At 33.8% G+C, this 21,553-nt stretch overlaps 2 protein-coding genes across 3 annotated transcripts; one reads left to right on the plus strand and one right to left on the minus strand.

Annotated features, from left to right (window-relative positions):
- Positions 1–365: 365 nt before the first annotated feature.
- LOC146541743 (E3 ubiquitin-protein ligase TRIM45) lies at positions 366–14,427 on the minus strand. Of its 2 annotated transcripts, XM_085191573.1 has the most exons (12): positions 14,239–14,427; positions 12,297–12,583; positions 6,271–6,413; positions 5,894–6,064; positions 4,943–5,116; positions 4,372–4,548; positions 3,774–3,971; positions 3,200–3,449; positions 2,515–2,606; positions 1,583–1,732; positions 967–1,102; positions 366–656 (listed from the first exon to the last, which is right to left on the minus strand). In XM_085191573.1, exons 1-12 carry the CDS (start codon positions 14,250–14,252, stop codon positions 526–528), a joined length of 1,923 nt encoding a protein of 640 aa, XP_085047699.1. In that variant the 5' UTR covers positions 14,253–14,427; the 3' UTR covers positions 366–525. The 2 variants fall into 2 exon arrangements, with proteins under 2 accessions (XP_085047699.1, XP_085047690.1); XM_085191564.1 differs by lacking the exon at positions 14,239–14,427 and having other exon boundaries at positions 12,297–13,315.
- Positions 14,428–15,794: 1,367 nt separating this feature from the next.
- On the plus strand, positions 15,795–21,369 carry Hs2st (Heparan sulfate 2-O-sulfotransferase). The gene is made up of 5 exons (XM_085191583.1): positions 15,795–16,047; positions 16,119–16,422; positions 17,170–17,308; positions 17,568–17,665; positions 18,199–21,369. Exons 1-5 carry the CDS (start codon positions 15,936–15,938, stop codon positions 18,566–18,568), a joined length of 1,023 nt encoding a protein of 340 aa, XP_085047709.1. The 5' UTR covers positions 15,795–15,935; the 3' UTR covers positions 18,569–21,369.
- The last annotated feature ends 184 nt before the right edge of the window (positions 21,370–21,553 follow it).

Consider the following 21,553-nt stretch of genomic DNA (forward strand, 5'->3'; position numbering starts at 1 on the left):
GTACTTTGTTTTTTATTTAATTAATGTTCCTAACTTTTGAATGTTGTATGTAATGTTACTTATATTTAGATGGCTACGAATGATTTCAACATTTGTTTTACAGCTTCACACTGTATCCCGTACATAGCAGAATAGGCAGAGGAAACCTGGGTAAGACATTAACGTTCCCCACTTATCGCAAAATCTGTAGATATTGCGTGTTGAGTGGTAAAATGTGAACTCAACGCCGCGCGAAATTAAATATTTTGTTTTCTCGAGTGGGGAAATCAAAACCACAACCACTCACGGTTACATTCGTCGGTCGTAGTCCGTGCGCAAATACAAACGAAATAATAAAAACAAAATTATATTTCAATAAAATTATATTTATTAATAAAATATGCATTTAACTACCAATACTCGTCGCCTTAAAAGACGATTGTAAACATTATTTTACATAATAAAATTATATTTTTTATAAACTTTTTTAGTATTCATTGTATTACTATTCTATACGCCAATTATGTCACATCGCATCATGTCACGTTACAAAGAGAACTGATATGGTTGGTGTTTCGGCGAGTTCTTAGGGCGCGTGCACAATGAGTCACGCCGCGTGCTGCCGCAGCACGACCAGTGGCGCGTGCCCGGCCAGCCCGCGTGCCCGTGGCCGCAACCTGTTAGGGTAAACGAGTAGTTATAGAATACACTTACTTTACAGGGTAAATTAAATGGAATATTTTTTTTGAAGTGATAATAATTGAAGTGATTCTTATAGGTAGTAGTGTAACCACGCTACATTAACGTAACGCGTTACGACGCCAGTCTGTCTGACTTCCTCTTCCTCCCGCTTACGGCAGCGGCAGGCAGGCTCATCTACACACACACACTACATCCACGCGGGCACTCTTACCCACAGCCCTAGCCGTATATAAGACAGACGCGAGCAATAACACACACACTTATATACACACACGTATTCATTACCCTTGTACCCGTGGCCCATGGGCGCGGCGCAGGCGCACACGGCGTCGCGCTTGCCGCCGGAGGAGCAGAAGGCGCAGCAGTGGTACGTGCCCGAGTGCGGGGCGCACGCGCGCGCACTGCATGAGAACGGACTACCCTAAGGAATAAAATATTCTGGTATAAACATTTCTATTTTATTCAAAGATAAGAAAATAGACAGAATGGCAGGTACTAACGAGGATGTCACGCTGAGAATGAAGAGGAAGGAAGAAGAACATGCTCAAGTGGTTTGGACACGCATGAGTGATGATAGAATAGAAAAATAGATTTATGAAGGAAAAATGAACGGTAAGAGATGTAGAGAAGATCTCGGTTGACCTTAGAAAACACAATTATATTGAAGAAAGGTACGTAATGAGGACCTCCTGAAGGGAATGGATTGCCGACCGTGGGCGACGCGAAAGAGTCTGGTTTCTCTGCAAGAGATACAGCGATTCAGGATTGTAGGTCATCGGGAAATAAGATATACTCTTACTCTCTTCTTGGAGACTTTCAATAATATGAAAATACAATAGAACAAATGGATGGAATAGTTTCAGTATATGTAAATAATCTACTAAAACAAACACACACACACCTGTATCGGCACGTCGTCAACGGTGACGGCCAGCAGGTAGTGCCCGGGCGCGCGCGCCGTGAACACGAGCGCGTAGGCGCCGTCCCGGGGGCGCACGCGCACGGCGGCGGGGCGCGCGCTCGAGTCGCGGCGGCGGAAGTAGCCGGCCACCTGGAATGACATTTCTTTTAAGTGTCATATTGTATCCCATAGCAGAATGGTTAAAGAGAACCTAGTGTCTCAGTACTCTAGCAGCAAAGAAGCTTTGATTCACAGAAACTTCTTGTGTTTAGCAAAACATATGGGACATATTTACATAAAAATTAAAAAGAAATAAAACAGGGAAATAATATTTTAAGAAACTTTGTTTTCTTTATTTACATTTTATCTTACCCTCAAATAAATACTGTAGAATACGTATAATGTGTTTTATAATTATCCTTGGATATTAGGGTGAACAGTAAAACTATAACTAGAATTGAGTTGCTCTGAAAAGAGATTTATTACATAAATAAATGTTCACACTTTTACAAATATTCTTTAACCTTAATCTATTACAAACTCACCTGAAAAGAGAAACAACATTTAAAGCTATTGTTTCACCAGTTCGTATTAATTAAATATAAAATATTAAAATATATTTTTCTCTTTAGTTTTTAAGAGACGTCAATGATGACATTGTCACATATGAATGTGAAAGAAATATCACTAACTTCTTTTACTCGATATACGTATGTATAACATTTTGGACTTGCGAATGGTTGCGAGTTCGATTTGGATCCTGATTGTGAAGAAGTGAGACATTTACTCGTAATTTATTACACTTCAGTCAGTCGTGGTGCAGGGGCACTAGCGATGAGTTCCGCCACTCAATACATAATGTCTCAAGAATTCAACGGAGAGTGAAAAAAAAGACTTATTATGGTGAATTTGAAACTTTTGATCTTACGTACATTTTCTTCGCCACACCAGATATGTTCTCCATTACTATCTCTCAGTTCTAGTATAGTTGTATGCGGAATATCTACTAGAAGATCTTGTAGCCCTGAAAAAGTAACAAATAAAGATCATTTAGGCGTTTTCTTAACATTTGGAAAACATTGGCAATATAATCAAAAAACAAAAAAAAAATAATCAAATTAAATTTGAATTTGGAACTAGAATACTAATTAGTAATTACATTTCGTATGATGATATAAAATATTTTTTTAACCTTTTTTTTTAGTACTTTATTGATCGTAAGGGAATCCCTAATTACGTAAAAGAGTGCTAAGAAAGCTTATATCACCAACAGTGGGAGTTCCCTTGTTGAGGGTAGTTCTGTCATGACGTCGACAGACGTCATAGCACAGACGTGTGGAGGGTGACCTAGAGATAAAAGCTGAGGTGATTATTCTTTTTTACCTCCACGACGCGCAGTTGCAGGTCAGGAGTAGCAGAATACAGCTTGTCCACGACGGCGGGCAGGAGATCACCGTCTATAATACAATATCTAAACCTTCAATTACCAATGTCTTTCAGTAGTCACGACGCACATTGGCAGGTCAGACACAGCTGTATAAATTCTGCTCACGAGGGCGGACGAGGAGAAGAATGTTTCTTTGTTGATGGGATTATTCTATTTTATTCTATTTTTACCTTCAGTTTCTACAACACACAGTTGCGGGTCAGGCGCGGCCGTGTACAGCCTGCCCACTAGGGCGGGCGCGGGAGTGGAGGCGGGGGCGCCGGCGGGACCAGGGACAGGCGCGGCGGGCGCGGCGGGGGAGAACCGTAGCGCAGCGCGCGGGGGCTCCCCGGCGGAGGGGAGCTCCGTTACGCGCTCCAGGCGGCGTAGTACCGGCGTGTGGAGGGACAGGATGTCGTCTGTCTTGCCCTGGGACAGTAGCTGGAAAGAAATGTTAATTTTGTTTTATTAAATATAAAAATCTTTTAGGTCTTTACATATTTATACTATACTCATTTCTTTACGTTAATTCTGTTTACATTTAATAAACTTGTGATATAGTTGTGTACATCCCTATTTCCAATAGAATTAAATTAAATTATTAAGGAGACACATGTAAGTAAACAAAGTATCAAATATTACTTAATATCCAATTTAATCAATTCAAATAGCAATGTAAGGAAAACCACTTAATGCCACAATACAGTACAAATTATAGCAATAAAACAATCTTTAAAAAGTAACTCTGAAGGAAGGTATACCTACCTCCTCAGCAAACTTCACAGCTTCCAAAGCCTCCTGGGCCCGTTCATCCAGCTGCTTAGTCTTCTCCGTGACCCGTCCCCGGTAGGCGGCGCGCGCGCGTACTGCGGCGGCGCACAGCTCACGGCCGTGCGCGTCCACCGCGCGCCTGTACGAGTCCGCCCATGTGCGGATCTCGTTCTCTATTCGGGCGGCTTGGGCCTGTTTGTAATATAACGTATGTTTTTTTGAGTAGTAAAAAAGGCTCGTGTCTTAGTGCGCTTGCACGATTTTCAAGAGGCGCGACTTCAAACTCTACTCGTTCAAATTTTTATACGTTTTCTAAAAAGTATTTTTCTTTCCCAAATGTGATAGATATGTACCTAAAATATGTTTAAAAAACGTATACACAATGTGTATTACACATTATTCTAGATATGGAGGAATGATCAGACACAATGGTTGTGGGTTCGATTCTCACACGGTAAAATAAATTATTTTCATTTTCTTGCACTGTTAATTCTTGAATTCTGACGGAGACTGGAGTGTCCTAAAACCTAATATTTGGTTTCCCTCTACCTACAACCTCTATATGCGAAATATAGCGTGAGTAACGACTCACATCCACTTCCGCCGCGTGCACTTCCAGTATCCGGTGCGCGCGCTGCACGTTCCCGGGCACGTGGCGTGCGCGCTGGCACGCGTCGCGCAGCGCGGCGGCTCGAGAGGCGGCGGCGCGCGACGCATCGGCCACCGCGTGCCCCGAGTGGGAGATCAGACAGCAGTCTCTACATATGACCTGGGTAGCGAGTTCAGATTTAGGAGTTTTAATTGATATATGTATATTTGTTATTTAATGTGTTATGATAGTTTTTCTGATTATTTCTTAAGTATATTTATATAGTAAAGAAACTGTCGTGGCACAGAAACTTACCTCTTTGTCGCTACATAGCGGAGAACCTAAAAAATAATAATAAACTAACGAGCCCGATAAACCTTAATTAAGTCTTGCCTTAAAGTGAAATGTCACAATAAATGTGGATATTTCAATCTTTTAATAAAACACTATTTTTCTGTGCTTATTGAAACCACGGCTGCGATACTTAAGGAATTAATCATTCACATTTTCTGGTAAACTAAAACGTAAAAATCAAACCCAAGAAAAGATACAATAAAAATAATAGTTTACTAACCTGTTGACAAGTAGCGCAATAAACGCTCAACTCGACTTTAGGATGTTGTCCACAAAATCTCAGTAATGGTTCCAAAGGTTGCAAGAGATGAGTGGCGTGGCCTTTTTGGCTTGTATGTGAGTCGCCGCAGTTCGAGCATACGCTGACGAGACATTGGCTGCAACGGCTTTCTGCCTGTGTGAGGTTAAATAAAACAAAGTGGAGTAGAGGCCAGTCGTGACGCAGGAACACAAGCATGTGAATTCCCTTTTCCATCGACTCTCTAGAATTCGGCGGAAAGTGGGAAACGCCAGCTCAGCCCACCCTATACGCGTAAAATGCAAGCATGAAGCTGTTCTTTTTAATCAGCGTATTCATAAGCATTCAGCGTATGCATGTCACGATGTCATCATCATCACGATGATGGTGACCATCATCACCATCAGTCTTACTAATAATAGTAAGTAATAAATAAATAAATCTCAAAATAAACGTACAAAGCTAAGCTCCATAATGTAGCGTGACATTGTAAATGAGATTTTTCAGAAATCGCCTGTGGTTCGGAAAGTAATAAGTTGCGCATGAGTTGTAAACACGTGTTGTTTATTTTTATCTTGTCTGTTTGTCACGTTTTTTTGTTTATAGGAAGAACTATGTGCTGGTGGCGCTGCTAACCAGCTTCACGCTGCATCCCGCACACAGCATCTCTTGGACTATACAATCGATTTCAGAGTTAAGAGTGGTTTATAAATACGGGCCTTAGCTCCAAAACTGTTTATATAGGGAAATGAAACAAAAATTATTTTTCCGTATGGGGATGTAACCACACGGGGGACATATTTTTCATTGTTTGCGAATAACCATCACATTTACTCATAACTGTGTCAATGGGTAGGCAGAGGGAACCTAAAGCTCTAAAGGAAGAGTGTTATATTTAGAGATGTAGGTACTCGTATGAATTATGAATCTTACCTTATTATCAGCACAGCATAAATCACATAGTACGGAGTTGGCGCTCTCTCTGTTGGTCATTTTACGTAATATCACGTAATTGAGAGGTAACGCGGCAATGCCACCGATAGGCAATGGTGTCTCTGACCCACATATTGGGCAAACCACAAAATGACAGCTTCTACCTGAAATCTACATTTTGAAAAGTTATTGTATAAATACGTAGAAAATTATGGAAATCTTTCTGAAACAGATGTCAGATAGAAAATTCATATGTAGACATGTAATTATGTAACATCTTCAACACTTGTTTAAAAATATATGTTTAGCATAAAAAAATACATATAGGTGAATTAAGTGTTGACATACGTTAATTATGATAAAAATAATTAAATTACCTTTCGTGTCACAATAGCATATCTGTGTGGTTTCTCCAGACTCGTATCCGAGCCAGAATGTCGGAGGTCGCTCTCGTAGCCCGAACCGGCTGATCCTCCGCCAGAAGTTGGCCCTGACCCTCGGGGGTCACGGTGAATGGATCCTTAAATTTTATTATCCATCATACACTCAATGACGTAAAAAACATGAGAACCTCACGGAGGACATGTATGAAGAAATTAATGACAGTGGACTAGGCGAAAAAGGCATACAGAAACCGTAGCGTTAAGCGCCCCGTTCTGTTTAGCTACTGTGACGCCAAAAACGAGACGAAACAAGACGGTAAAACAATTCCCAATGACAGACGGCGGAGTGTCTTGACATAAGGCTTATTGCTTACTTCACTACATACGGGAAATGCGTGAAAATCAAAAAAGTTAATTAAGATAGTGAGTACATCTTGCTTGTATATTTGTTTAAGCTTTGTCCAACTCAGACTTCAGTTAATATATTTCCACATTTCGATCCAATTCTATACAATTTAATGGACAAAAGCTAATATTGTACTAAATGTGCTACTTCCCCTAGCGGAAGATTAAAGTGCTTGTTGCTCATTACGTCGGATACGAGCGAGGCGTCTGTAAATAAATCGACCTCGGGGAGGTTGTGATTCATAGAGCATAATTAGATGGACAGTTGTCTGTTATTCCCTTGACGATATGTACTTGCTACGATTTTTTTATGATTAATATTGTGTTTATTTTTGTTCAGTACTATAAAAACTATGTAATTATTATTTGATTATTATTTTTTTTCCGCTTCACGCTAGTGTTAAGAGTTAAGACACTCCGTTCTCCATTTTCCGGCGAATTTTGAAGGTATTGCGTGTTCAGTGGCGGAAATCAACGCCGTGCTTTACTTTGTTACCAGAGCAAAAAAATGGAAAATGTTCTTATAAATTTTAACGAACGATTCTCATATGCTACGACATTTTTAATATATTATTTTTTTAAAATGCAATAAAATTTTAAATTTAATTTCGATAATAATTAAAAACAACATCATCACTTTTCAAATAAAAATCAATCAACCATTTTAAAGATAAACACATCAAAGTTTATTTATACAATTACTTCATCCAAACACTTGGTAGTTCTTGAATCAACCAAATTCACAAAACATTTTATACAAATAAATGTACATTACATTTACTACTAGCTTCTACTTGCGGCTTCGCCCGCGTGGTCATATAAAAATAACTACCTACTCGTCGTGATTGACAAAAAATACAGTATGACATATTCAAAAGTTACAATGGGTTACATCAAATATTTTTTTTGTTTTTTTTTTGTTTAGCTTCACGCTGTATTCCGCACATAGCGGTATAGGCAGAGGCAACCTGGGAAACTATTGTTACGACTTTCCACCATGCTGTTCCCCACTTTCCACCCAATTCTGCAGGCGTTGTGTGTTGAGTGGTGGAACCCAATGCCGTGATATGACTCCTTACCAGAGTCCGTTAATTTCTTCGATAGGGAATTAAACCCACAACCCGTTTACAGTCCTGGCTTCAAATCAAAAAACTATCGATCACTAAAATTTTCCATGCGAACCAGTAGTTCTTGAGATTAGCACGTTCAACCAAAGAAACTCTTCAGTTATAATATTAGTATAGATTTCTTAGAACGATGGAACTTATGTTTACTTTATATAGGACAGGTGTCTGTGTTTTATCATAACGATTATTGTTTTCATTTTTTACTAAAAATGAAATCTATCTCCCACCGATATGGAAACTAAGAATAGATTTTGAATGTACCTTTAATAAAAACAACGTGGCGCCATAGTGGCGAAGTGTTATTTTCTTCGATGGTCGTGGCTTCATTTTCTAGTTCCATAATCAAAATACATATATTATTTATCATTATAATCTGTGATGAAGTCTAATATTTGTCATTATTTTTAACCTATTGGAAGGTGTGCGACGGGATGTGAGAAAGTGTATTTAATTCTTTTTTTCAATCACGAGCCCTTTTTTAATCTCTTTACCGACTTTATATAGTAGCGGGTATTTAACATTATTGATGTCCGGAACAGCTAATGCGTTTTAAATATAGCCCCCGTCTGCCGCCGCCACCCAGCTCCACAGTCCATACAAACAAACGCGATCGGTATCGGTGTGACAGTCGTTTTGTAACCGTAATAGTTACATTGTGATTGCCTTTGAACTAACATTAACGCATAGTGTAAAACAACATTGTATTTTTTATATATAATATAGCTTTTTACTATAGGGTTCAAAATAATATGACAATTTATACGTAGAATTGGAGAAAGTGGAGAATAGAGAATTTTATTTTTAGGTCTTTTTTTAGCTATGATAATAAACATTATAGCCCAAAAGCTGTAAGCCGCAAGTAATAGAGTATTACGGCGAGAAGCAGAAGCTCCTTTCCCCACGCACTGCTTAATTCTTGAGACATTAACAAAGCGAGACGTTCTTGCCAGCTTAAAAAATGTCTAAACAATGGGTTAACGAAGTGTCTAAACACTAATATAGGTACTATCAGCCTATAATATTAGAGCTCTGTGAAACACATGCAGTTACTAAAAAAAGTCAATACTTTATGCTATCGCCTACTTTGAAATTCGCACTTAGTGCCTCAACCGATTTAACGGAAATCCGTTGCTAACCAGTATTAGTACCCTGAAATAATCCAGTTAGAAGGAGGCCAGACTAACATTTTTGTGGCTTCTTGAACTATATACTTTCATAGATTTTAAAATATATTGTTTCATTGAGTCTAACGTGGCTGGCTAATCCGTCACAGGCACGCGATGGTTACGGATTCTAATTCTTCAAGGTCGTTTTATGTTAGTTTAGATTTTTTTTAAGAAATTAAATGGTTCATCAATCCTCTGTCTCTATCTATACGTATGAAACATAAGATAGTTAAATTATTATTAGGTTAATCCATTGTTTTTTTATAAAAAAATGCATAGGTATATGCATTATTATACATATCTACAACGTGTAAAATATCCTACGTCACTTAAAAGTTTTTAATCCTCCTTAGTTTTTAAGTTTAACGAAATAAGCAAAAATATTGAAAGTTTTATTTTTTGAGCAATTACTCAAAGAAACAATATTAATGATGCCTCTACGAAATCGTTCGTTTACATATTCTACCTATATTAGCTCTTCGTCTAATATTTAAAATGAAAATATTGTAATGGAAACCTAATGTTAAGATAAGAACAAATTAGGGTTGGAGTTCTCCAAAATATGGAACCTACTACTTCCACTGCACCATAACCTCGATTATACGAGTACATAATATTAGGTACATATATTTTTATTACAATAAAAATCGTAAATCCAACACAATAGGGCTCGCGCACCACTCGTTCTAATCGACCTATTAACAGATACTTGGCAGTTTAATGGCCGTAGCAGATGTAGAGCACAAGCTTTACTTTTATTAGTGTTAACATATTTTTTATAGTTTGTTTAAGTTTGTGATGAATAGATCATTAGAGTCATCTCGACAATGAGCTTTCATGTGGCAAGGCTGAATCGCTTTTGATAAAATTTAACCTTTATCGTGTTATATAAAATACTATTGAAATTTTAAATATTATAATTTTTTATACAATAAGTAGAGGGAATCCAGTGTTAAGACATCACGTTGCCCATTTTTCGCCTAATTTTTGAGACATTTATGTATTGATCATCAGAATTCAACCACTGTTTTAACTTTTTACCAAGACGAGAAACTAATTCATTCTCTCAAGTGGGAATCGAACCCACAACCGCCACAGACATTGTGCCGCTGCTACTACTATGGCATTACTCTACTAAGGCTATACTCTACTAAGGCTATACTCTACTATGGCATTACTTGCTGTAATATATATTTTTTAGTTATAAAGTACATAGTTGCAATATAAGGGCAATGAAGACAAATATCTATATTAAAATACTAGCGACCCCCTTGCGGCTTCGCCCGCTTTTACTACTGAATTATTCATATAATGTATGTTTGCAAAGCACTTAAGATAATGTGACAATTAATTAAACCCTAATGCAACCCGCATTTTCGTAGTTTCAATAAGGATTTTCCAATTGTTTTACACACGTTGGATTTTTTAGTAGGTACCGTAATTTTAAATCTGCGCTACTAATCTTTTCAAGTACTTATTAAAATATATTTAAATGACTATTTTTAGATAGTTAAATGACTATTTTTAAACGGAAGAAATTATAAACAAAAACCTTCCTACTAATAACTACTACAAAAAATATGAAACCAAATATATCGCGCTGAAATAATACATTCAACTCCAATTATCCAATACGTGCAAACACATCTAAGTCTTCGTTGCTATGCCTCTATAGCGGGCGGGTTTTTTTTTTCGAGCTTGTGGTTAATGCTGAAGAGGGTATTCTGTCCCTGAAGAAAAGCAAGCACTACGTGGCTGCCTGTGAGGAAAATTAAATAGAATGCAATGGCCGGGAATCGAACCCGGGCCGCCCGCGTGGCAGGCGAGCATTCTACCACGGAACCACCGATGACTGCTCATGACGCGCTTGTATAAGCAAAACTTCGCGGGGCGCGTTTCGCAGCAAGGATGTTTTGATATTGTAACAACTTCTAAAGTACTTATTAAAATGAAAAAACAGTAAAAGACAGTTTTGATCTACATTAAATGGCCAACGTAACTAATATACTTATTTATATGCTGAGAGTAAGGGATAAGTAAAACTTAAATCGGCACAGCTGATGAGTCAACGGCGTGATGTGTCAACAATTAAATGCGTTTTTCTCTAAAACTATTCGCAATTTCGAAATAGTGTAAAAAGCAAATTTTATCTTCGTTTAACGTAGAAAATTAATAAAGTATTTTAAAGGATAAGGATTAATACCATTATGGAAAAATATCCCTCACAATAAAAAATATATTGAAATTACTATTTTTAGACAGAAATATGATCACTACACGTTATCCTTAAAAGATAAAAATATGCTCTCGCGGACTTTTTTGTAGATCTTATTAAGAGGAACAATACTCTAGTACATTATTTTCATGTAGTACTTACAATTAAAGCAGCGCATGCGCGAAAGTGTCTCAACGGGTAGGACTTTATACACATTTATCGTATTTATGTTAATTTACATAAGAATGTACAAATAATAAACTATATATAAACCTTCCCTGAGAAATACTCGACCTAATGGTGAAAACCGCATAAAAATCCGTTGGGTGGTTTAGAAGAAGAAGAGTTAGAAAGTTCAGACAGACACGAAAAGCGACTTTGTTTTATAAGATATAGGATAGCTATATAGCTTCAACATTAAGTCTTATGTTAGTTCGAAATTAGATTTACAGCCTATGAATCGTTTTAGTACAGGACACTAAACATACAATGATGTGGTCAGGTAGTGTTTTATTGCTTTCGCTGAATGGATAATATTATAAATATTTTGTTTTTTTTGAACCCAATAAATAAGTGAAATAAAGATTGCTATATAATAAAAAACTTCACTCTATATCTCTCATATAGTAAGGTTCCAGAGGGAATCTTGTGTTAAGATTGGAAGGCTCCGCTCCTTACTTATCGCCCAATTTTTGAGAAATTGCATGTTGAATGGCGGAACACAACGACAGACATTGCTAAAATAAAGTTGAAGTTTGTAAAAGTATTAATAATCTTAATTAAAATATTAAATATTTCATTTTCTCAAGTTGGAATCGAACCCACAACCTGTTGCGTTGACTGTCGTACGCAGAGTCTTATACCCGTAACATAATATTTACATTTAGAGTTATAAAAGTCCTTCGTTATTGTGTAACTGATAAATAGCGCACAGCCGAAACTGCGCGGCATACACCGCTGAATTCTCCGTGGGAAAGTTGAATGGGAGCACTAACGGGATGTTGGGATGGATGGTGGATTAATGGGATTTTACGCTTTGTAGTCCACCATGTTACGGGCTACAATTAGTTGGAAATAAATCTGGAAGTTGAAAAAAAGATGACGTACCTTTATCATCCCATACTGCATCTTCACCATATTGCAAATCTTGCAAGCATCTTGTGCAAAAACTATGCAGGCAGGCCAAAAGTCTTGGTTCTATAAGCTCCTTGCGGCAAATACCACATTCCCAATCCTTGATCCTAATCTTCCTTGACCCGTATGCTGAAGTCCTTGGAGCAATCACCAGGTTCTGACTCGAAGGTCTCGAGGTCTTAGCCTTCAGTGGACTATTACCAGCGCTTATGGAAGAAGGCTCTAAAGACTTACGCCGATCTTGCCGCTTACGTGAAAAGCTTCCGAAAATATATAAAATACGGTCCACTTCCATTTTTTTAATTAAAAAAAAATAGTAAGTGCAAAAAGAAGCTAATATTTTGTAGTTTTAACAATCTTTTTGTTTACATTTTCCAAGCTCAATATATTCACGATGTTATGATACGTAGCAATATTTAACGATCCCGGGGCAATTTAAAAATAAACGTACTGTCGTAACGGCTGGCAGGGGTCGACTGAGCTCGTATACAAATGCTTTTTCGACTCACATTTTGTATGCAGGGGGTTGAAATTCTGACACTTCGTCAATTTATAATATTTAAAAATAAATAAGTAATATATACAAAACTTTAATTTTTCCGAGTTACGTTACACAAAACTACTGGTATAGAAATATTAAATTCTAATAAATTTGTATTTTATTATTTAATTACTTCAAAATAACATATTATAAATAGTTTCATATAAAAAATTAAGACGATTGACGAAGTTAAATAAAAATATTAACTTGTACTTTTCAGTTGCCAAAAATGTCTAAATATTCGTGTTTTTTAATTTCCTTTAATTTAATACCCTACACTTTGGAGGGCATAAAAACCATGCTATATGCTTTACAGATCTAATGCATACATCTACGTGAACTTAATGCACAACTAATTAATGCACTAAATAGTTTTATATAATTAAATAAAGGTACCCTCAAGACGTTAATATCCTCCCAGCATTATCACTTTATTTTTAACAAAAATAAATGTTAATTATAATCTATATTTGTATTCTTAATCTTAATGGCATGCGGTGCGGTCATAACCAATTTCCATTCACTTGAGGGATGGTACTTTAAATAATTATGATATTTCTATTTTCATCTGTCGTTTCTCATACAACTAACTAAGGGTGAACTGAAATGATATATTTTTGGGGTTGCCTTCCGGTGTCTTTGAAAGATATTCTTGTTTTAATGTTCCTTCTCTCACAATACATACTCTCATCCATAACTCTCTCAATTTTTGCATTCGCAATATGTAATTTTGCCTATTACATATGCAATATGTATTTTAGGTGACGGGCTCGATTAAAACTTTAAGAAATGCTTATTTACAATTTGCTCGGAATTGCTGAGGAATATGTAATAATAAAAAAAGATATTTTAGGTTTAGTAAATATTCTTAATAAACTTAAACTATGGTCTATGCACTAGAAAATGTAATACATGTTTAATACTAAATACTGAAAAGTTACTTTTGTCTAAGTTCCCATAATTAATTATATTAGATTTTTTTGATATTTATGTACACTTACATATTTATAAACAAAGGGTCTTTGCATGGGAGGATGTAATTAAGAATACACAAATGTTCATCAGATTCCAGTAAAGTGCACGTGCAATGTGAATTAAATTTTTTACGACGCTATGCAAGGCGTGAATAGTAAGACGATTTCTTTATAATATAAACACTAACAAATTCTTATATAGATATTTTATACTTCTAGTATTCGAAAAAAAGTTCCTAAACCTTTTAGAATTGCAAGATAGTGTCTGATTTGTTGATATTATTTGTTGATTTGATTGAAATACCTTAATGCAAATACTAAAAACACCTGCTCGTATGTTTATAATTTTGATAATAATAAAAAATGGAAGTGAAACTATAACAATAAAGTAAAAAATTACCAAATTAAAGACATCACAAAAATACACAAAACAAATTGTTAAAATATGTTATTTCTTATGCGATATAAGTCGCAAAGCGACCGACATTTTGGCGGCAAAATTAATGTCAGTGGCCACGTGGTTTCGTAAATAGAAATACACGCCAAAAGTTTTTATATAAGTCCACTAATTATTAAAAATATTTTTTTTTCCGTGAATTAAAACGAACATTCACCCGATCTCATAGAGCACACGGCGAAAACTAAAGCGCTATTATACTTAGTAAGAGTTAATGAGATTACCTTGAAATTGAAAACAATTCATTCAATGTGTATACTTCCGATGATTGTAGAGATTTTAATGTAATAGGGCTGGCTGGTTACTTAAATAATGAATTAATTCGATAAATATTTGTTCACATAGGTACAGTTAAAGGAAGCATTAAATAAGCTACAAAACGGCTATTATTATTTGCAATAATCTAAATATATAAGTAGGTATAGACATAGAAATACCTATAATTAAATTGTTTTTAAAATACTGGTATATCACTTTATATGCTTGACAATTCAAATATTATTTTGCTAAACAAAAAATATGTAGGTAGGTAGGTACCTCTACCTGTATGAGGTGTTGAGGAACTATGTTCCCTATTTTTGCCCACTTTTCGAGACGAAGTCATTGCATCTTGAGTTGTGAAATTCAACACCGCGCTTTGTCTCGTTACCAGAGCAAGGAAATGAAAGAAATGCATTCTGCCGTTTGGGAATCGAACGCACTACCGTAATTTACAGACGCAGACGATGTGCAATTGCGCCACGATGTCACCTAAGGCTAACCCAGTATTAATAGTTATTCTGTTTCTGATTTAAATTTACCTCGTATCATACTTAAGATAATAATAAGAAACTGAAAGTAGATACGTTACAAAAGAGTTTGTATTGAATTTGTATTGTTTTAATCAAAAGTAAAATCTAAGCAGATCAATGATCTGACTTATATACCCTGATGACAAACCTAATTATGGCTATTTATTAGTACCACGTATTGATTATTTTGTTGCGTAGAATCCTATTATTTATTTACACGGCCGGAACTACAGTTTACTTTATTCAACTAAATAAATCGGTTTCGGTACAACATTTATTTGTGTTACTAAACAATATATTTGTTCATTGTAGGTGGTCTATCCGAAATGAACAAAATGCTGATGAATTATGATCATATTAGCTAAATCTACATTTTAATGATATAGCTTTAAGGGATTGTTAAAATGTAATATAATAATAAAAATATAAAATATTTCAGTTTTATAAGTAAACTTGACAAAAATATTAAGGATACCCTTATGCATCTATTAAAATACAACTTATTGTTGTATTATTTATATGTTAAAAAATGTTTCAAAGTATTTTGTTAGTAAAAAAAACAACATTACGTTAAACGGAGCGGCATCTGCATTTGACATAGTTGTTGACATTTGATACTGTTGACATTTGACAATCCAAAACTGTCATTTGACAGATGCCAAGTGTCAAATATGGCTATATGGAATGGGGATTGACTCAAGCTGAGTTCACTACAAAGTCTACTACTTTATTTTCTAGTGTGGGTGCCCCGAGTAGTGGGATGTTTATATTTATAATGAACTCATATTTAAATTATGCCAGTACTAATATAAGTGTAGCGTAGCGTAGTGCGGTTTGTTTATTAACGATATGTTGAACATTCATAAGTTATGGCTATTTTCAAGTCTCTGTGTCATTGTTATTGTAGTCCTATATTTTCAATCAGAAATAGCTCGCATAGAGGACAGTTACCGCAAACTGGGTCAGTGTGCAATATAAATTCCTCATGTTAATGTCGCGGAGAAATCGTATTAAACATAGTTTTCTTTCCAGAGTACAAATTAGTGCAGTCTCATTCGGAATCTCGACAATTTTTCCCAAAAGATTCTTTAAAAGATGACGACGATTTAGTTGTAATATATAATAGAGTGCCGAAGACGGGATCTACAAGTTTTGTAGGTGTAGCTTACGATTTATGTAAGAAAAATCACTTCAAAGTTTTACACATCAATATAACAGCAAACATGCATGTTCTGTCGTTAAGTAATCAGTATAAGTTCGCTCAAAATGTAACCAAATGGGATGAAATGAAGCCAGCACTATATCATGGGCATATGGCTTTTCTTAATTTTGAAAGGTAGGCTATAAATAGCTAGCATGTATTTTTATGTGTTTTAAATACCAGCCTGTACAGATATTGAAATAATATAAAAATAAATAGAACAATGCACCATTATAGCTTCTCAATACTTTATTTATTTTTTAAAATTCATTTACCATTAACATTTTATATACTTTATTCTAACTAACTGTTAGGGTGACAGTAGTGGGTCCATAACTCACTTGAAAGAATGAATTATCTTCACTCTGGTAAAAGACAAAACACAGCATTGAGGTCTGCAATTAAACATACATAAAAGTTTAAAAATTAGACAATAAATGAGAAATGCAGTGACTTGATGCTAGTTTCTTTGACTATTCTGCTATTTGGAATACAGTGTGAATTTAAAACAATATACATATGTATGTTAATTTTTACTAAATTTTTCCTTTAACATGCTATGTATGTTTAGTCATGTGACACATGACTAGCATGTTGATTATATTAAAATAAATACATGTTTTAAAGTCAATAGAAGACTGGTTTTGTAATTGAGATTCTAAGCATTTGTAAATTAAAATGCAAAATATCTTATTCCATTTATAGTAAATATTTCATTTATTCTCGTAAATATTTCAAAGTTTTTTTAAGAATTGTCTTTATTTACTTAAATAGAAATGATATACAAGTACTGATATAGTTTTGTGAAATGTGGCTAGTTTTGCTTTTGTAAGCTTATACAATATAAATAACTCATGACAACTTATTATTGAAATATTTCAGACTGGGAACTACATCAAAGCCAATATTTATAAATCTTATAAGGAAACCATTAGATAGACTTGTGTCCTATTACTATTTCTTAAGACATGGTGATAACTTTCGTCCACATCTAGTTCGAAAAAAACATGGAGACAAAATGGTATGTTAGTGTATATTTTTATTTTTTTGTAAGTTAATTAAAAACTAATAATACTATTGTCTGTAAATGCGACTGGTTGTTGATTCCATCCCCACTTGAGGAAATGAAATATTTATTTACATTAATATTTTCATTTCTTCACAGAGTGTGGAGGCAAAGTGCGGCATGAATTAGAATTATTTTCATAGCCTTCGCTGTTATATGTTTGATACTGGATGAAATACTATAAGCTAAATAAAAAAATATATATTTCTTTCAGACATTTGATGAATGTGTTGAAAAAAGCCAGCCAGACTGCGATCCCAATAATATGTGGCTACAGGTGCCATTTTTCTGTGGACACGCTGCCGAGTGCTGGTAAGAGAACATTTTGTTACACAACATGCTTTTAATTTATATGACAAATAGAGTCTTCATAGGTTTTCTTATGTACTCTGCTGTGGGATAAAGCATGTAGCAATTATGACTAGCATTTGTAGTACATTGAAATAGCAACGATCCTAATTCAGGATAATAAATATACTTCAATTATTTTAATTTTCTCATATATTATATATATATATTATTATATATTATTATATACATGTATTTCTCATATATTATATACATATAGTATATTGTGTTAAGTTACATCAATTGGCACAGTATATTTTAAAATTGGGCTAAAATGAGTCTTAACACCAGGTTATCTCTGTCTACTCTATATTTGTATATGAAGATATATGAAGCGAAAAAGAAAGAGGGTATTGCAGCCATTTTTAAAAATGCTAGCATATTAAACGTAATCGTATTAAGCATTTAGAAATCTAAAGTTGCACGATCTCACAAAAGGGAGAGTATTTTGCACGAAATAGTTTTAAGCGACTTCTATTGTATATTATCTGTTACAGGAAACCCGGCAGCCCTTGGGCCTTACAGCAAGCGAAACACAACTTAGTAAACCACTATCTTGTAGTAGGAGTGACTGAAGAAATGCTCGATTTTATATCAGTTTTAGAAGCGAGTCTTCCACGCTTATTCAAAGGAGCAACCGAACATTATCTCAATAGTAATAAATCACATTTGAGACAAACAAGCTCTAAAATAGACCCCTCACAGCGTACTATAGAAAAAATACAGCAGTCAAGTGTATGGAAAATGGAAAATGATCTATATGAATTTGCGTTAGAACATTTTAAATTTGTAAAAAAGAAAATTCTTTTGAGAGAGCCCAATAGTGTAGCGCAAGTTTTTTTCTATGAAAAAATACGACCAAAATGAAGTTTTTTTAATGATTGTTGTTTAATATTTTAGGAAATATACAAAAAAAAATTAGTGGGATTCGAATTTGGGCCTCTCGGATAGTTGGATTCTAAGAGGCGTGAGTTGGAGTCGCGCTATGTTAATTTTTTCTAAAATATTTATCTTAATAGTGTTGCACAAGTGTTCTTCTATGAGGTAATACGACGGAAATGATGTTTTTTTTTGTGATGATTGATTAATATATTAGAGAACGTTGAAAAATTTGAACGCATCAAGCCTGGAATCCGCACCTCCTCGAAATCGACCGTCTAAGAGGCGCAAGTTCAAGTCATAGGACTTGAAAATTTTTCTATACTTAATATGGAATCATACACAATAATACATTGAAAATATGATATATAAACGAATAACTAGAAGCAAATTGGTATGTCATTCTAATTTAATACTTGTTAAAAAACAATAAAATGGCGGGTACCCCCATGGGTGTTGTAGAATCGTAACATCGTAGTTTTGTATGTGGTAGAAACATTCCAGATAGTTCTAAGATAATTTATAAGAAAACTAACTTAAAGAACCAATTAATTTATATGTATATTTTGTATCGTGACAGGGAATTGAAAAGACATTGGCGTATACATTTGTTATATGTTCTGTTTTTTTATTACTTTGATACTTTTGTAGTTTTTTTAAGGAGTCAAATCTTTTTTTATAATATTATTTATTACTTTTTTCTTTTTCTTCTTATTTATTCTATCTCTGTAACCCGCGTATAGTAGAGTAAGCTGAGGCAACCTAGTGTTGAATGGCGGAACTCAACACCTCACTTTGCCAAGGTGAGGAAATGAAAATTATTAATTTCCCCCAGTGGGAATCCAATTTTGTTTATTTTTTTTGTTTTCATTTTTAAATCGCAGGACTAACGAATATTATGTAAGTTTTATATTTTTAACGAATTTATTTTATGATTTTACTTAATGATTTTGATTTTATTTGAATCTATTATTGACCCACAGATAACTAAAACAAAAACCGAACTCAAATATTCCTATTTTATTTGTAATTAAATAAATATTCAGATACTTAAGCCCACATATATATACCCACATATTTTTTTTTCTCGACATTGATTGATTGATGTTTTCAATGAAAATTTAAAAAAAAGGAATAATTTTACTAGCTAATTGTAAAGAAAATTCAAATCTCATTTATAGGACAACGAATATATTTTTGTGATTGTTATCAAAATATCGATGTATATTTCTCCTCTGAAAAATTAATTTAATTATCTTATTATATTTTTAAGTCATTAATCTGTAATGCAAACGTTATTTTTTATCGTTTTAAATTGATGGACTTGACTAATTAGCGTCGTTACTGCTTAAAAACAGAATCGATTTTTCATTTTATTGCTATAAAAAAAATATAACATTAATTTTCTGAAATTTTTTACTTGCATCATTGTTTTCGCTTCTACTAATGAATAATAATGATATTTTTTTTACGTAACACGCTTCTTCTTTTTTAAACCTATTTATTATCTTTCATGTGTTAATCGATATAATATTACTTAACAAGAAATTGAATGATTATTATAATAATGGCCTATCGTACATAGATATAACGTTTTTCTTAATTTATTATATGGAAATGCAATATATGTATATTTTTACAGCTTATATAAAACAATAAATTATTTAATCTGTGCAATTTTAAAACTGACTTAATTTATCTGTAGTTAGTAATATTTGTTGAAACTTTATGAAAAAAAATCTCGATTATAGTGAAAATTGTTACAATAAATATTAGATAAGTAGTAAAATATGATAATTTTTATTTTTATTCTAATTATTTATTGCGCATTTAATAGACTTGTAACTGTTCTTCCACTCTAATTTTGTATTTAGATATTATTTTACTGTTATAGCTCAATTGATTTTACAATTATTGCTAATATTTTATAATATTGCCTTTGTTTTAAATATGGCGACGGTAGTCAGACCTGATTTTATGACACTTTCATTCTTTTGAGTGGAATTTATACTTAATTGTAATTTGTAGTACCCTGCCGTCAATTAAAGCGCGACAGTTTGTACTATCTTTTTTCTTATTTTTTTAAATGTTAATCTTTTAACTTCTTAATATGCAAAATATATTTGAAAATGTAGAAAACTAAACATTTACATACAATAGTTTTGTTGTTTGAAGTTAAGATGTTGTGTTATATGTCTATCGGCGATAAAGAAAATTATTTTTTCGTATATAATAGTATAAAACAGAATAAGCAAATTTAATTGTACCACACACTAAAAAGACAATGTTGAAAATTATAAAAATTCTGTTCTTATATATTTCCAGTGTAAAAATTTTCGAGATCAAATGTCGGTTTTGTTAAAATCAGTGGCCTAAGGTTATATAAAAATATATACACACTAATAGCTATTTATTTATATTATTATTTAATCTGTACTTATCTGTTTGTGATCTATTTTAATAACATCGAGGAAATCTTAACATAAAGGTAATAATAATTGATATTTGATATTTTAATATAATAATATATAATAATAATTGATATTTTATATAGTTTAAGCTATCAAAGTCATTGATAGCTTTAACTAGTTTTGATCGAATATTAATCGAAATATCTTCTTATTATTCTCTTCCTGCATATCACGGTGTTGTTTAAATGGTATAAAACAAAATGAAAACTGCATACATCTGTACTTATTTGTTATATATTTCTAAGAAATGTGAATCTCTACATGCACAAGTTATAAAGCAATTAATGTTACATTAATAAATGACAGTTTTATATACAATGTATTTTATTTGATTGTTGTGTTATTAATGTTTATAAAATTACTGCTCCATTGATAGTAAGAAAATTATTGAATTTAAATAAATGTATTTTTAGCTTTAAGCTGTAACCCGCACATAATTGCGTAGGCAGAGGGATCCTGGGAACCTAGATTTAAGACATTCCGTTCCCTTTAAGACAGTTCC

The sequence above is a fragment of the Heliconius melpomene genome, chromosome 1 (genome assembly GCF_056956725.1).
Source record: "Heliconius melpomene rosina isolate 202511_hmr_F chromosome 1, ASM5695672v1, whole genome shotgun sequence".
NCBI classification, from domain to species: domain Eukaryota; kingdom Metazoa; phylum Arthropoda; class Insecta; order Lepidoptera; family Nymphalidae; genus Heliconius; species Heliconius melpomene.